The following is a 16,114-nucleotide window of genomic DNA, read 5'->3' as shown; positions in this document are numbered from 1 at the left end:
TCAGTGAAACTATGAAGCCATGATTGATTCATCTGAGACCAACAGTCACATGTCAAAAAATCTGTAAAACTTGAACTGAACTTCAGGCTGCTGATCATATTTTTTCCTAACATTTGCAAAACTTGGAAACATGTTGGATATTTAGATTCCATTATTTACCAATTTTTGTAAAATAAATTATCAAAGAAATTCAAGTTTTGTTATTTTTTCTTTATGATTTATGTCATTATAACTGTGTTATTTTGCACTAAAGACATGTTGGAGTTCTCTCTACTTCTAGTCATGATGGTTCTGTTTCCATAGAGATACTGGACTTTGATATTGTAGTGAAAATCAAAGGTCACAGAGAGTAAATTGTAAGCAAATGGTTTATTTGGGGCGAGATTTTAAATGTGATTTTGATAAAATATCACAATTTAAAATGATGTGTTCAAGGACCATGAAAAAGATGAAAATTGGACAGTTCTTACAGCTTCTGGCTGTGATAAACGTCCTCATTTTGGTGACCGTTTAAAGAAAACATGCTTTACATCCCGCCGTCCGATTTTGGGGTTCAGAGGGTAAACGTCGAGAACACACCGGGAAGCGATGACGAGCTGCTCGCCAAAATATTAAAGTTCTTCTGCAGCTGGGAGTTGTGTTCATGTGTTTCAGGCAGGAAGAAATTGAAACTATCCCAAAACTTTTTGTTTGGCCGAACTTCACCGCCGAATCAATCAGCCGCAGCTTTCCGTGGACGTTCGATGGCAGCTCGCCTGCAGCTTTCACTTTGTAACTACCTCGGTTTGTTTTTTGGGGCGAAACCGCCTCATTATCTGACCGACCCGCTCCGTCGTTAAACAGCTTCACGGCTGCATCGCCCATTGAGGATTGTTTGACGCCTTTATTTTGACAGCTTCCTGGCAGACGTTCTCCTAATCTGAGCATCTCCAGCAGGAGGTCTGGTCATTATTTAGTGTGTTGTATGAGTTAAGGTCAGTTTCAGGCCCTTGGTATTCAACCAGCAGCTTCCTCACAGCTCCTGTTGGTGTTGAACCTCAAGCTGTGTCGGGGTTTTTGAGCTTTTGTTTCAATGTGTTCTTGGGTATATTTATGGCTGTGCTCTTCAAAAATAAGGCAGATAAAGAGCTTATATCTATCCCAGGATTGAATGAGAAGCAGTTCTGTCGCAGCGAGGATTCTGGGATACGTTTGTGTCTCTGTTGTGAGTGTTGGTGTGTGTGTGTACTCCCCATGTGTGTCGTTGTGAGGAACAAACAGATAGCGGCAGTAATTGAGAGATAGTCGTCACTGATGTGTTGTCTTGTTGTGATGTTCTGCTGAAAACTTATTAGCCTTTCAGGCACTTTGGTGGATCTATTTTTGCCGAAGATTCAGTGAAGCTGAAACCCTGGAAACACACAGTGAGAGTTTATCACCTGCAGTGGAATGCACCTCCGTCACTGTTCGGCTTTGTTTGTGGAGCAAAAAGGTGACGAAACCCCAACGGACAGATACGCTCCTGGGAGCTGAACACAGCTGCCGAATCCTGTTTATCTGACTTCCTCAAGGGCACCTTCACTGACAGTTTGTGTGAGTGTGAGGAAGTTCTTTAACTTTCTTTAAATCCTTTAAAAAAATAAAATAAAAGCAACTTTACTGAACCTACCGCTAAACTTAAATACAAAAAAACAGATAAGATATGTCAACAGATAAGAGCACAAGCTGAACTAATTTCATGGTAAATAGTTTTAGATATTAGAGATTTCAGACCAAAATCTGTAGGATTCATCCTCTGGGGTCCATGAACGTCGGAGACATATTTCATAGCAATTCATCCACTATAGTTATTCTTAAAGAGTAACTATACACTGCTCTTTATTATCTCAGCTAATAAAATAAGCAAAACAAACTTGGTTTTACATTACCTGATTGGACCAAAAGACTCTTCATTCGTCCAGCTTTAGCCTTCCGGTGTACCACAGGGATCAAATCCAGGCCCACTGTTGATTAGAGGAAAGCATCAATGAGCATATGCAGAAACATGTTTTCTCACTTCTACTGGTATCCAGCCATGCAGAGTTTCATTTATAAAGTAAATCTGGTCCAATTTGTAAAGTATTAACAATGTGAAGATGTTTTCAAAGATTTTAACAAAGTGGGTCCCATGTTTTGCCCACAAAGTGAAGCAACAATTCTGAATGTAAACCCACCGCTGCTGTAAATGTACCAAACTCTTACTTTAATCTCTGTTTGACAGATATATATTTACAGAACATAAAGAGATAAGACCGCGACAGAGATTATAGAGTACACAAAGCGGATCTATTTTAACAGCACAGATACAACAGGTATGTAGATAAAAAACGGTTTGAAGTATTAATATGACAGCCAAACATTCCCATAAGATTGCCGTTTGGTTTGGAAACATTTGATAGTGGTTCATGGAAACTAAACTCCGGTTTGGGAGTCTTTAAACAGCGTGGGTGGTATTTGGGTCAATGAATGGATGTTAGAAGCTAAACAGGTTTCCTTCCCGTCAGTCATGTCTGATAAAGTCGGACTCGTCCAGTCAGCTGGGGCGCCGAAAAAACATCTGAATTTGTGCTTTTGTCTGTGGGAGCTGGTGTTTACTGATGTAGCTGTCTGTTATCTTGGAGGAGCGGGTCAAAGTCACCCTGAGGAGCGCTGGTTTCGCCATCCTCCAGCAGCATTGGGGATGTGTTGGTGACATAGAGGGCGGGCGGGTGGGATCTGTTTGCCTGTGGCAGCAGCAGCTGTAAAAGCTCAGCTTCCATCTTCTTCTCCTGCTACGGTTTGAACTCATCTCTTCAATAGAGGCTGTTTATTACTGCTTCCACTTCAGGCACCTCTCAGGTATCTTAAAAAATAATTCCAAGGTTTTTATAGTTCTCAGTGCATTTAGGTGGCTGTAAAAGTAAAGAACATTACCAGAGCAGCAAACACGGCGTGAAATGAGAGACTTCTACAGCGGTTAATCTGCAACGTACGACTGAAGCAGAGGGCGGATCAGGTTAAATAATGGATTCAAAAAAAAGGGAAGTGAGGAGGCTTGAACTCTCATCAAAGGCACAATGTGTAGTATCTATTAGCAGAAATGTTTCCTTCAGTGTATAATCACCTGAAACTAAGAATCACTGTGTTTGTGTTTCCTCACAATGAGACATTTATATCTTGTTTCCTCACAATGAGACATTTATATCTTGTTTCCTCACAATGAGACATTTATATCTTGTTTCCTCACAATGAGACATTTATATCTTGTTTCCTCACAATGAGACATTTATATCTTGTTTCCTCACAATGAGACATTTATATCTTGTTTCCTGCTGCAGTTTTTGAAATGTTAGAATTCCACAATAATTTTAAATAATACAGAAACAGTTAATAGTATTTCCTTTGTTTGATTTGATGTTTTAGTTTTTCATGTTTTTAATAATTTCATTATATACACAAACGAACATTACTGTTAATTTGAATGAAATTTGATGTACAGGAAAGTCCTGTGTTTGTCTGACCCGTCCATCCTCCTCCCAACGCTGACTTTGTCACTATTTAAATGAAGTCACCTGACTTCCGGTCTTGCTCATTGCTTCATTACCTCTGAAGCAGGGGGATTAAAGGAATAATGGCTTTTACCACCTTTAAGCTCCTTAAGGGGGAAATAAAGAGGGAACTCTGGATATTAAAGGGTTAATATCACCCAGTGGAATGTGACTCGGTGTCAGTTGAACAGAGGATATTTAGTCTCAGTGAGGACTGACAGTAAATCCTCAGAAACACACAGGAGCAGCAAGGAAACATCCTCCTGAGCTGTGACTCAGCGCCGGGGGCTCAACCTCAGGAGATCCGAGAAGTCCAGGTGAAGAGATTACCGAGGCGGTTAAGCTGCCGGTGTGACAGCTTTTATTCTATTTCCATTAAGCAGAGTGATTCCCGTGGTTTCAGAGTCTATTCCTCAGATGAAGCTCACAGAGAAACATGGCGCCTCTAGTTTTCTTATAAAAGTGTTTTCAATGCAAATCAACACAAAATCTCGGAGCCCAAGACAAATTTCCCTGCAGGATGATAAAGTATATCTTATCATCTTGTTCATAATGCCTGTGCCGAGCTGCCGTATTCTCATTTGTGGATCATTTAAATCCAAAGCAGGTTGATATATTCTGGCTGTGCTGCATAATTTAGAGGTTTAAAGAAATGTCTTCCTATTATGATGGTTTCTGCAGGTTAAACAGTTTCTTTAAAAAGTTAATACTACCTCCACCTGCTCAGACATGTGTGTATAATAATCATAAACATTCACTTTTAATACTTTAAGTAGATTTGACTTTGGTAGGACTTTTACATTGAGGCATTCCTTCTTCTATTTAAAAGGAAGCGAACACTTTATCTGTTCTGGAGGAACTAAAGAAGGAAATCGGAGCGAGGAGACGTCATCGGCGTCTCGCCTGGAGACAAACGACGTCTGGAGCGTCGGCCCGTTATCTCTGGAGCTCATGAGTCAGCAGCAGGTGTGACAATAACGCCTGGCTCATCTCTGGGCTCAGAGAGAAAGAACACGTCAACAAGTCAGCCACGAGACCCGAGGTGAGACGAGGACGCCAGGCGGCTTTTAAGAGACATTCGGAGGCTGGAGGTGAGGGGCTTCTTTTCGGGACGGACGGGTGACTCTGCAGCCGTAAACACACCTCTAGCAGCAGCACTCTGACTTTTTTGGCAAATGGAGTGGAAACTCCATCTACTCAAGTGTCAGGGCGACTCAGGAGACACAGTCGATGTTTCCCTTCATCCCTTTTTACCAGAGCCCAGAGCCGGCGGTCGCTTTGGCTGAAGTTTAAAGCGTTTAAGGACTCAAGCGGGCTGAAGCGACGCCGTGTAACTGAAAGCATAATCACGACGGCCGCTAACAGGAAGTAACGCGGCGGCGAGCATCTGTCAAAGTCTTTAATGTCGGCACAGAGAGACGTCAACGTGTTTTATGGATTCCTGTCAGCAGGTGATTTATGAGGATCTGAGGAACACAGTGTGTGTTTGTCTCAAAGGGTACAGAGCAGACGGCAACACGCACTATTAGAATAACATTAGTGTGTTGGACGTTTTTGGACAACTTATTTTGAGACCACACAAAGCAGCACAATAACCGTCTCCAGTACGAGTTAGATTCAGAAGAATATCTGCGTTTCTGTTGGTTGGGAAAGTAAAAAAGAAATACAGTATTTCCAGCTGTGTTTGTTCGCAAGATAAACTACATTTAGATTATCTTGAAGGGAAATAAAAATGTTCATATGTTTTGTTTCAGGTCAAAATCTTTGATATTGATGGTAAAAACTCTTCTGGAGAACTATCAGAGAAATGGTGACACTTACTCAACATCTCCTAACTGGAGGTGTGTGAGCAGGAATGTCAGCTAAAATGATGTCATGCCTGTTGTTATCCAATAAAAACACCATCATGGGACAGGTGATTGACATGACTGTCAAAGAAACACTCAACACACAGCTTCACTTCAGTGACTACAATAACGTGAACCAAATATTCCACTATTATTCAGAATGTGACAATATTCTGCATCATATTCTCTTTTGAGATTCTTAATTTAGTATTTTCAGACTAAGACATGTGGGAGATGCTGATGTTTTTATTTATGATTCTGTGTTTTGGAGCTTTTTTTGTACATTCTTATGCAGTGCTTTCATAATATCTGTGCTTTGAACACAAACCAACCAGCCAAATGTTTACATGGCTTTTTGTTTTCTAAAGTTTTGCTAAAAATCACCAGAAGAGCAACATCAGTGCAGCTGGAAAAGGAAAGAAATAAAAGTTATTTTAAAGGATGTACGTCATGGGGACAGTCTACGTTCGTCGCAGAACGAATGAATGCATGTAAAACAGGAATATTAGTGGAATATTATTTTTTATAATAGGAATCATTTGTCAGAATCAGAACAAGGGCAACAAATGGAATATTTTGTGCATTTAAACGTAGTTAATAACAGAAAATATAGCTGTCAGTTAAAATGAATGGTGCCAAACCTATAAGTTCATTATTACTGACATTAATACTGACATTAATACTGTCATTAATAGTAGAGTTTTGGGGATTTGATAAATGAACAGTAAGAAGAGAAAAAACCCTGACAAGGTCGGGTCGACTGAGGAAACCGTGAGTTCACTAATAACATCGTCACCTCTCAGAGGCTGCGTGGTGTTTTCCACGTCTCCGGTGGGTTCGTCCTCTTGTGACCCCCGTGTCCCTCCTGTCTGTCCTCCCCCGTCTCACCCCCACAGGGAACATTATCCTCACCCTCCTCCCCTGTCTGCACTCACCTTGCCTTCAGCTCTCTCTCTCTCTTACTCTCTCTCTGATTCCCTTTGTCAGCAACTCACATTCATGATAAACTGCTTGTCGCCCTGTTTTTGTGTTCTCTTTAATTATGAATTTCACTCATTATGAATATTCTGTTTATGTTTTTGTCAAAGAAACATTATCTCGTTATCTCTGACCTTTTTATTCATTTATGGATCATCATCCGTCTCTTTGTTCTTCTACCAGAAGGGGACTTGTGATTTTTTTGTTTTAGGTCTGGACTGAATTCAGATATGGGACCCCGTTATTCTTCTACACTTCCACAGCCCTGACACAGCAGTTAAAGGGGACTAATGTTCTACTCTCTGCTGACTCCGGGGAAAATGCCACCCTGGTTTTATTCAATCTCAGTGCTGCCTTGGACACCGTGGATCATGAAATGGTGGGTTGGTATTAATTGAACAGCACTAAACTGGTTTAGGTCATCAGTAGCTCCTCTACCCCTGTCACATATGGTGTCCCTCAGGGTTCAATCCTGGGTCCAGTTATTTTTACATTCACACAGTCCCTATTAGAAACATTATCACAAAGAATAACATCTCTGGGTCACTTCTACGCTGATGATTCACAGCTGTACCTTCCAATAAAATCTAGGGACTCCATACAGCCTCTCCTTGATCTTGCTAGATCAACACTGAGATCTGTTGCTATCTTCACAATACAAGGTTGTCATTTTAAGATCAAAATGATCTCCGTCCAGACAAGTGTTTTAGTGCCGTTTGAGAAGTAACTTTCTTGAGTAAAAAACTAGAGATTGAGACCATAAACTCATGTTTACAATGTTTACTGAGGGAATAAATCAAGAGAGAAGTAGAGTCATTTTCTCAAACACAACCTCTGAGTTTTGAAACAGGCTTCAGCAGCGTTTTCATACGTCTCCGTTTTAGGGGGACAAAAACGTGTTTTTAAACAAAATGTATAGTTATTTGCATGTCTGCTTTCAAAGGAACATGTAAGGTGCAGGATTAAGTGCCTCTGTACTGGTATGAAGAAAAAATCGAAAGATAAAGTCAGATTGCAGAAAATGTGGAAGGTGTTGTGGAAATATTAAATATGGACATAGTGGAGGCTGCAAGAAAATCTGGAAAACATTTGGACTGCCTCACTGCATCTGCATGATGAAGTGAAGAAGTTCAGGTTCATTTTTTAACCACCAGCAGAACTTTAGAGTTATGGTTTCACTTTGAAAACCAAATCAGGCAGGAGGATGCTACAGCAGGTAGATGGGAGGGGGGGCTCTCTGAGTCAGCACCCTTGGGCCCACTGTCTCATAATCCATCTAAGATTATCCCTGAGAATGTTGCATCCTGGTTTGCAGAAGTTCTAAAAGCTTTCGTCTACTGCAGCTGAGACTCAGCAAAGAGGAAGGAAAGGACTTACCAGCTGGACCTTCAGCTTCCATTGGCTGGTTGTCTTGAGTCCTGAGAACGAGAAGAGAAGAGAAACAACAATTAGGTTGTCGCTTTGAATCCTACCACATCTCTTGGACAATTATTAAAGCTCTTCAGGTTTTATTTTATTCCAAAAAAAAGCTCATTAATTAGAGATGATATCACCTGTATGCTTCCGAGCATCCCAAATATTTCTGTGCGTCTTTAAAAGTTGAACTGAAAAAAAGTAACGCTTTAGGTTCCATGATGAACCTGAGGGCCTCAAAGTAATTAAAAAAGACAAGACCATTTGAGGACAGAATACTAAAGCATTCTAAAAAACTAAAATATGACTTTGCTTTGAAATGTCGTGAATTTATGGAGCAGCGTTTTATTTTGAAGCACCTCACATATTTATAGTCTTTATCTGGTCGACCCCATTGAGACTTCCTGTTGTCCTCTCTCCATACACATGAATGGCATGAAATAATCATAGTAATACAGACATCACATCATTTTCTGGCTACACATTGAGGAATACATAAATGCGTACATAATAGTAAATGACTATTGATGGACGTCACAGACAGGACGAGGCTTGAATATCTGCAGAATGCTGCTTTCAGGATGACTCAGCCTTCACTCTGCTGCTGATAAACAGAGCGGAGCGAGGGAATAAACAGACGACGGGGAGGAGAGTAACGGACAGTTCGCTCGATTAGGGCCAAAGTCTTTCTAAAGATTCATTTCATGCCGTCTGCGTTGAGGAAAGGTATTGAGGTCACGTCTCTGCAGAACCAATCCCACGGCGTTACAAGTAAAACCTGCATTAATACCGAGGATTAACTCCTTTAGAATTTATAAAATGTGTTTTTTTTATAAGCAGTTCTGGTCGTTTAGTAACAGAGTGCAGTCTTATGTTTATTCATGATGAAGCTGCAGTAAAAAGTTCATGATAAATGGACTTCTGAAATAGTTTTGGGTCAGAGGTCTGCAGCTTTAGGAGAAGTGAAACCATCTGGATTTAGTCATTTATTTATAAGATGAACCAGACAATCTACACATAGTGTTGGTGTGAATTATATGTTTGATGTTGAACAGATGTTGGAGTTGTGGAGATTTCAAATTTTTTTAATCTTGTGTAGAACGAGCAACTACTCCAAAATTGTACTCGACAACAAAATCCCGTCAAAGCTTTCGCGACTAAAAGAAGGTTTTCTAAACGAAACCAACAAATTCATCTACGCCAAAAAATGTACGTCCCCATATTCCAACCTTTTGGTGTCGAGTAAAATCTTAGAGTTGAGGACGTTTTGGGGACATTTTTGAGTGTTGATTTTTTGGTGTGAAATACATGGATGTCATGGAAACACTTCTTTAAGTCCCACCTAACCGACCTTTAGTTTTGGTGTTGAGTACATTTTTGGTGTCTTGTATATTTTGGTGTTGTAGAAATTATTAACGTCTTGTTAAATTTTTGGTGTCAAAAATACAAGACGTGAAACAAGACATCTCCACAACCAAAGCCAAAGGTCAATTTTGGTGCGATTCTTTTGGACATTGATGGCGTCGTAGAAATGTTAATCGTTTAGTATAAGTCAAGCTAAGCTAAAGGTCGGTGTAATGTAATGTAGGTTGTTGGAAATCCTGGAAATATGTCATGTGTTGAGGTCTTACTGTCTTCATTCATTCTATAAAGTTCAAGTATCTTCTGTAAAACATTATAAAACTCTTGTGAAATCATCATGTCAGTCGTGTTCGGCACATAAGAGAGAATCTTGTTGTTGTTCTGTAACAACATGAAGTCATCAGCGAGTCTTTGTCCTCCACAGTCGGACTGTATCGGAATGTTTTGTGTTGGTCGATGTACAATTACTCCAAGAGGCTTCTCTTTGTGTTTGTCAGTGAACAGTTTCATTCAGCCTCGGTTCCTTTTCAGTGCATCTTTGTGTACAGCAAGTACACAATAAGTATTCAGCATTAACACATTCTTAACCGTCACATGGTTTAATGTGGACTGGATTTGTTATTTATTCTTCATCCTATAGAGACACTTTATGGAATAAATCTAAAACTGAACAGAAAAAAAGAAGAAAATCCAATGATTAATGCAGTTTGGTTAGTTTCGTGTACAAAGAGGATCATGTGGCTGGTTTTTGTGTAAGAGGAGTCTGCGTCTGAATTCTGAATAAAACTCCATTGAAGAAAGCAAATTACATTTTGGTGACCTGTTTTTTTTTCCGTTTTATTTTGAAATGAAGGTATTGAAGTCACAAAAATGGAAGCAGCTGCTGTTTTTTCTTTTGAAAGAGAGACACCTTGAATTGTCCTGGCTGTTAAACATTAACAAAAGTAAACTTCCAGAGGAGTGAAGGATGGAAGTAAAAGCGGAGGCCTGTGGGTGTCTGACTGTCCAGCTCAGCGGTAGATAACTGCCTTCAAAAACATCATGGCAGGGTGTCACGGCGGCCTTGGGTTTCTGTGGCAACACGCCAGCGGGTCCTCATTTCATTCAAGCTTTCTGTCAGAACCCCCCCCTCCTCCATAACCAGCAGCCATATTCACCCCACTAAGGACGCCCGCTCTGCAGATGATTACTGTCAGACTATAAAAAGCCTCTGCGGCGCCTGTGGAGGCGGATAACAATGCTGCCTGTCAATCAAATGTGTCGAGGCTGCTGATTGGTGGATGTGCTGGGTTTTCATGAGAGCCAACAGAGAGCAGCATCTCATGCCTACATAACTGTGATGAAATGTGATCAAATCATTTTGGTTTATGACCCAAATTCTAAAGAACTAAAAGACATTAAATCAGTTTGCATTCAATTAGCTAGTTAGCTAATGTTAGCATGCTAGCTCGCTAAAATAACAGTCACATGCTAAACATCAGCATGTTCGTCTGGGCTTTGAATATTCAGTAAGGAAATATATATATATATATATATATATATATATATATATACACAAATATATATATATACACAAATATATACATATACATATATACACAAATATACACATATATATACATATATACACAAATATACATATATATATACATATACACATATGTGTATATTTGTATGTGTATATATGTATATGTGTGTATATATATATAAACACAAATATACATATACATATATACACAAATATACATTTACATATATACACATATATATATACATATATACACAAATATACATATATAAATATTTATATACACAAATATACATATATATACATAAATATACACATATACACACACACAAATATACATATATATACATATACACATATACACACACAAATATACATACAACTATATACAGAAATATACATATACACACATACATACATAATATATATAAATATACACATATATCTATAAAAATATACATAAATATATATATATATATATACATATACATATATGTTTTACTTGTTAATGTTTCTTATCGTCAGACGTCTGTCTCTGTGCACATTGTGCGTTAAAAAACCTGAGGAAATGCAGAACATTTTAAATATGTGTAGAATTAAAACGTTTTTTATGCTCGTAAAAGTTATCAGGTGGATTAAAATAAAATGTATCTTTTTTACATTCCTCACATGAAAGCAGTAAAAATGGTTTTCCATCATTTGAGCTTAGAGCTCTTTTAACGACCTCATCTTTCTCTTCTTCTTCTTCTGTGGTGTTTTAACGGCACCGGCTGGATAATTAGCTCCATCTGTTCATTCATGTTTTAAATGGGTCCAAAAATAATCTACAACTGCATTTTTAAACGTGTGCTCTGACGGTGTTTGGTTAATTACCGAGCTCCTCCCTGCAGTCTAATTACATACTGGTGAGTCTGTTCTCCCTCTACGGCTTCACAGCTCCAGGTCTCTTTCCAAAGACGGAGCAAAAAATATAAAAGGTTTGACTCTAAATGTGGAAGGTAAAAAAAAGAGGAATACAAATTTTAAAATATCCGATGTATCCATTTAATAAACGTTTTTATAAAAAGTCAATAAAAATCTAAATCTAAACTTAATTAATCATAAAAAAATATATATTCGTCTTTCTTTTTTGTTGTGTATAATGTATTGTTATTATAAATCACTTCTTGTAAAAATGCTTTTTCAACAATATTCCATACCATATGTATATTCTTTTTTATCTAGGTTATGTTTTTATATTTTTAAATTGTGCAAATAAAATATTAAATATTGTTTGAATATTAAATAAAATAAATAAAATAAATAAAATAAATAAAATAAATAAAATAAATAAAATAAATAAATCCCATTCTCGTCTTTCTACAGAAGCCAATTATTAGACCCACTACTTCTTTTTGGTCATCTGCCTCCTCTTCCTCATCCTCACAACTCCATTAATCCCGCTTTATGATTTTTTTTCAGCCCTTCATCACTCTCTTCCTCTTCCATCCTGCTTCCTTAACGCTCAGATAGCAGCCTTCCTCTCACCCTAAAGCGAGTGTTCATCTTCAGCCGTTATTTCCCTCTCTCTCTCTCTCTCTCGAACCGGCATAAAAACGGGTTGTTGTGTTGTTATAAATGTTTTCTGCCTCCATATCTGCTCACACTGATGAGCAACAGATGATAGAGACAGACGGCCTCGTCGACCTTCATGCCTCCCGGCAGAGGTCACGCTCCTCTCATCCATCTACCGGAACAAAAACGTGAAATATTGCTCCACAGTTTGGTTGCTTTGTGGAGTCATTTGTATTTCTTTGATTTATGCGTCACACACAAGCTGCCGTAGGAGTTTCACACCTTCTACAGAAAGGACAAAAGAGGGGAAAAATATCGATATGACGATGCAAGTTGATTGTGAATGAGTGTGGAAACGAACATTTAGCATGTCACAAATATCAACTTATATCAACTTCACTGAAACTCAACTGATCTGCGAGTTTAATAATAGTTAGCTAGAATATAGCATTTAGCATATATGATATTCATTTTAAGTTAAAAAAACAAGAGTCACACATTAGCATGCTTATGTTAGCTTGATGTGTTAATCGAAAGATTTGAGATTACTGAAACATCGCATGCTAAGATGCTAACACATAGCATTGTTTTGACGTCACACACAACATTATGCCAGTGCAGTTAGAGGTGAAATGCTAGAACATGTGACTGTTAGCAAGCTTATGTTATATTAGCATGCTAAGCTGCCATTAATCTCACCTGTACATCCAGCTGAGCCGAACATCAGCATGCTAACATATAGTATGTGATATTTAACAGATTAGAATGTTTACTTCGGTAATGTTTATTTCGGTCTCTATAACTCTGGGAGAACCTGTCAATATGCTAACGGTTAGCCTAGCTGTCATGTGGAAGAGAACGTTTGACTCTAAAGAGCACCAGGAGTCTGACTCCTTCCTCAGCAAAGAAAACTGCAAGAAAATACAAAGAAAGCATCATTTTAAGATGTTCAGACAGCCAAGAACAACAGCTGGCAGATAAGGCATCACCAACGTCTTTGGGATTCGTCCTCCGGGGGAAATCAATGTCGTCCCGTTTGTCCACAGGGACACACTGGAAATGCCCCCCCACCCCCGGCTTTTATGGAGGTCAGTGAAGTTTCACCTCCAGCTTCTGTTTTTTACTGATGTTACAGAACTTCCCCCTGAGATGAGTTATGAGCATTATGTGTTACATTACTTTTATGCTTCCCTCTGCAGGAAGACTAATCTCAACCGTGAAATGGGAAAATAAGGGATCTCATAATGAGCACATTTGTTATTGTAGGAAGAAGAAAAAAAAAACTCATTTCAAAGTGAAAGCTGCTATTATAACTCAGAGTGAAAGAACAACACGCTATAAAGGTGACACGTGTACGTTTCAGTCTTAGAGGGACGTCCTGATGGTTTTCTGTTGGAGGACTGAAAGCACTCTGAGAGAAAAGAGGCCTCGTGGGCTTCACTTCAAAGCCTCGCGTTCCATCCGATACATCAGAGCAAAGACTTAAGCCCCTCCCCCCTCTGGGGAACAACGTCTCCGGGGGACGTCCAGGATTTGGAATAATTGTGGTTTTTAGATCCGTGCAAATACGGTAAGTCTGATTTGTACGGTAACGATCGGGCACAAATGTTTGCAAGACGGTTTAATGATTCTTTGGAAGACTTTTGTCTTTGAGAGCAGTGATTCAGAGGGACTCCTTACAATCCCTAGTGAATGTGTTAGTCTTCTGTGGAGCTGATGAGAAACCTGCTGCTACAGCTCATTTATTAAGATCACATGAAGAGGGAGACATTCATAATAGTTCGATACCCGGCTTCGGCAGTCGATGTGTCCTTGGGCAAGACACTTAACCCCAAGTTGCTCCTGAAGGCCATCGGTGTGGACTGGATGATGAATGTTAGTTAGAGTCTGATGGTGGCACCTTGATGGTAGCCTGTCATCAGTGTGTGAATGGGTGAATGATATGTAACATACTACTGACTGTAAGTCGCTTTGGATAAAAGCCTCTGCTAAATGACTGTAATGTAATGTAATGTAATAAAAGGATGAACGTTCTAGGATTTCAATACATTTTCCTCGACATGAGGAAACCAGAGGAAAAAAAGAATGAGAAAAATGTCAAATTCTGTAAATCTGGGGAGGTGGGGGAAGGGAAAACTATAAGGAGTAGAAGGAAGAGAGGAGAGGAAACGTGGAGGGGGTGAGGAGGATGAGGAGGAAGGGAGACAAGAAGGGAGAGAAACGAGGAAGAGGATGAGGATAGGAGGGGGTGAAAATGGAGAGAAAGAGAGGGTGGAGGTCTAAGACCAGGAAGGAATATATATATATAAATATTTATATACACAAATATACATATACATATATACACAAATATACACATATATGTGTATATTTGTGTGTGTATATATGTATATGTATATTTGTATATATATAAACACAAATATACATATATACACAAATATACACATATATATACATATATAAATATTTATATACACATATATATAAATATTTATATACACAAATATATATATATACATAAATATACACACAAATATACATATACACAAATATACATATACACACATACACACATATGTATAAATATATATAAATATACACATATATCTATAAAAAATAATATACATAAATATATATATATATATACATATATGTTTTACTTGTTAATGTTTCTTATCGTCAGACGTCTGTCTCTGTGCACATTGTGCGTTAAAAAACCTGAGGAAATGCAGAACATTTTAAATATGTGTAGAATTAAAATGTTTTTTATGCTCGTAAAAGTTATCAGGTGGATTAAAATAAAATGTATCTTTTTTACATTCCTCACATGAAAGCAGTAAAAATGGTTTTCCATCATTTGAGCTTAGAGCTCTTTTAACGACCTCATCTTTCTCTTCTTCTTCTTCTTCTGTGGTGTTTTAACGGCACCGGCTGGATAATAATAATAATAATCTACAACTGCATTTTTAAACGTGTGCTCTCACGGTGTTTGGTTAATTACCGAGCTCCTCCCTGCAGTCTAATTACATACTGGTGAGATCCGTGCAAATACGGTAAGTCTGATTTGTACGGTAACGATCGGGCACAAATGTTTGCAAGACGGTTTAATGATTCTTTGGAAGACTTTTGTCTTTGAGAGCAGTGATTCAGAGGGACTCCTTACAATCCCTAGTGAATGTGTTAGTCTTCTGTGGAGCTGATGAGAAACCTGCTGCTACAGCTCATTTATTAAGATCACATGAAGAGGGAGACATTCATAAAAGGATGAACGTTCTAGGATTTCAATACATTTTCCTCGACATGAGGAAACCAGAGGAAAAAAAGAATGAGAAAAATGTCAAATTCAACTGTAAATCTGGGGAGGTGGGGGAAGGGAAACTATAAGGAGTAGAAGGAAGAGAGGAGGGGAAACGTGGAGGGGGTGAGGAGGATGAGGAGGAAGGGAGACAAGAAGGGAGAGAAACGAGGAAGAGGATGAGGATAGGAGGGGGTGAAAATGGAGAGAAAGAGAGGGTGGAGGTCTAAGACCAGGAAGAGGAAAAACAGGAAGGAAGACGAGGAGGGGGAGGAAGAGAAACGAGAAGGAGGAGGAAGAGGGGAAAGTAAATATCAAGGTGAAGGGAGGAAGGGAGACAAGAAGGAGGAGGGAGAGAAATGAGGAGAAAAGAGAAACGAGGAGAAAGAAAGGAAGGGAGATAAGGAAGGGAAGGAAGAGAAACAAGGAGGACAAAGAGGAAAAGAATGGAAGCTTGAAGATGAAGGAGGAGGAAGAGAAAGAAGAGAAACGATGTGAAAGAGGAGGAGAAGAAGAGAAACAACAAGGAAGAGAGGAAGGGAGACAAGGAGGAGGAGGAGGAGAAGGAGGAAGAGAAACGAGGAGGGGTGAA

The 16,114-nt window shown here is 38.9% G+C and overlaps 1 protein-coding gene across 1 annotated transcript in view; it reads right to left on the bottom strand.

Moving 5' to 3' along the window:
• rbm46 (RNA binding motif protein 46) overlaps positions 1-16,114 on the bottom strand; it is a 98,322-nt gene that overhangs the window by 65,427 nt on the left and 16,781 nt on the right. Inside the window, exon 11 of the mRNA XM_054601932.1 lies at positions 7,748-7,788. Within this exon, the coding sequence (XP_054457907.1) occupies positions 7,748-7,788 (41 nt within the window). The remainder of the gene's footprint in view (positions 1-7,747; positions 7,789-16,114) is intronic.

Source organism: Anoplopoma fimbria, chromosome 7 (genome assembly GCF_027596085.1).
Source record: "Anoplopoma fimbria isolate UVic2021 breed Golden Eagle Sablefish chromosome 7, Afim_UVic_2022, whole genome shotgun sequence".
Taxonomy (NCBI): Eukaryota; Metazoa; Chordata; class Actinopteri; order Perciformes; family Anoplopomatidae; genus Anoplopoma; species Anoplopoma fimbria.
This window is presented reverse-complemented; position numbering and strand designations above follow the sequence as displayed.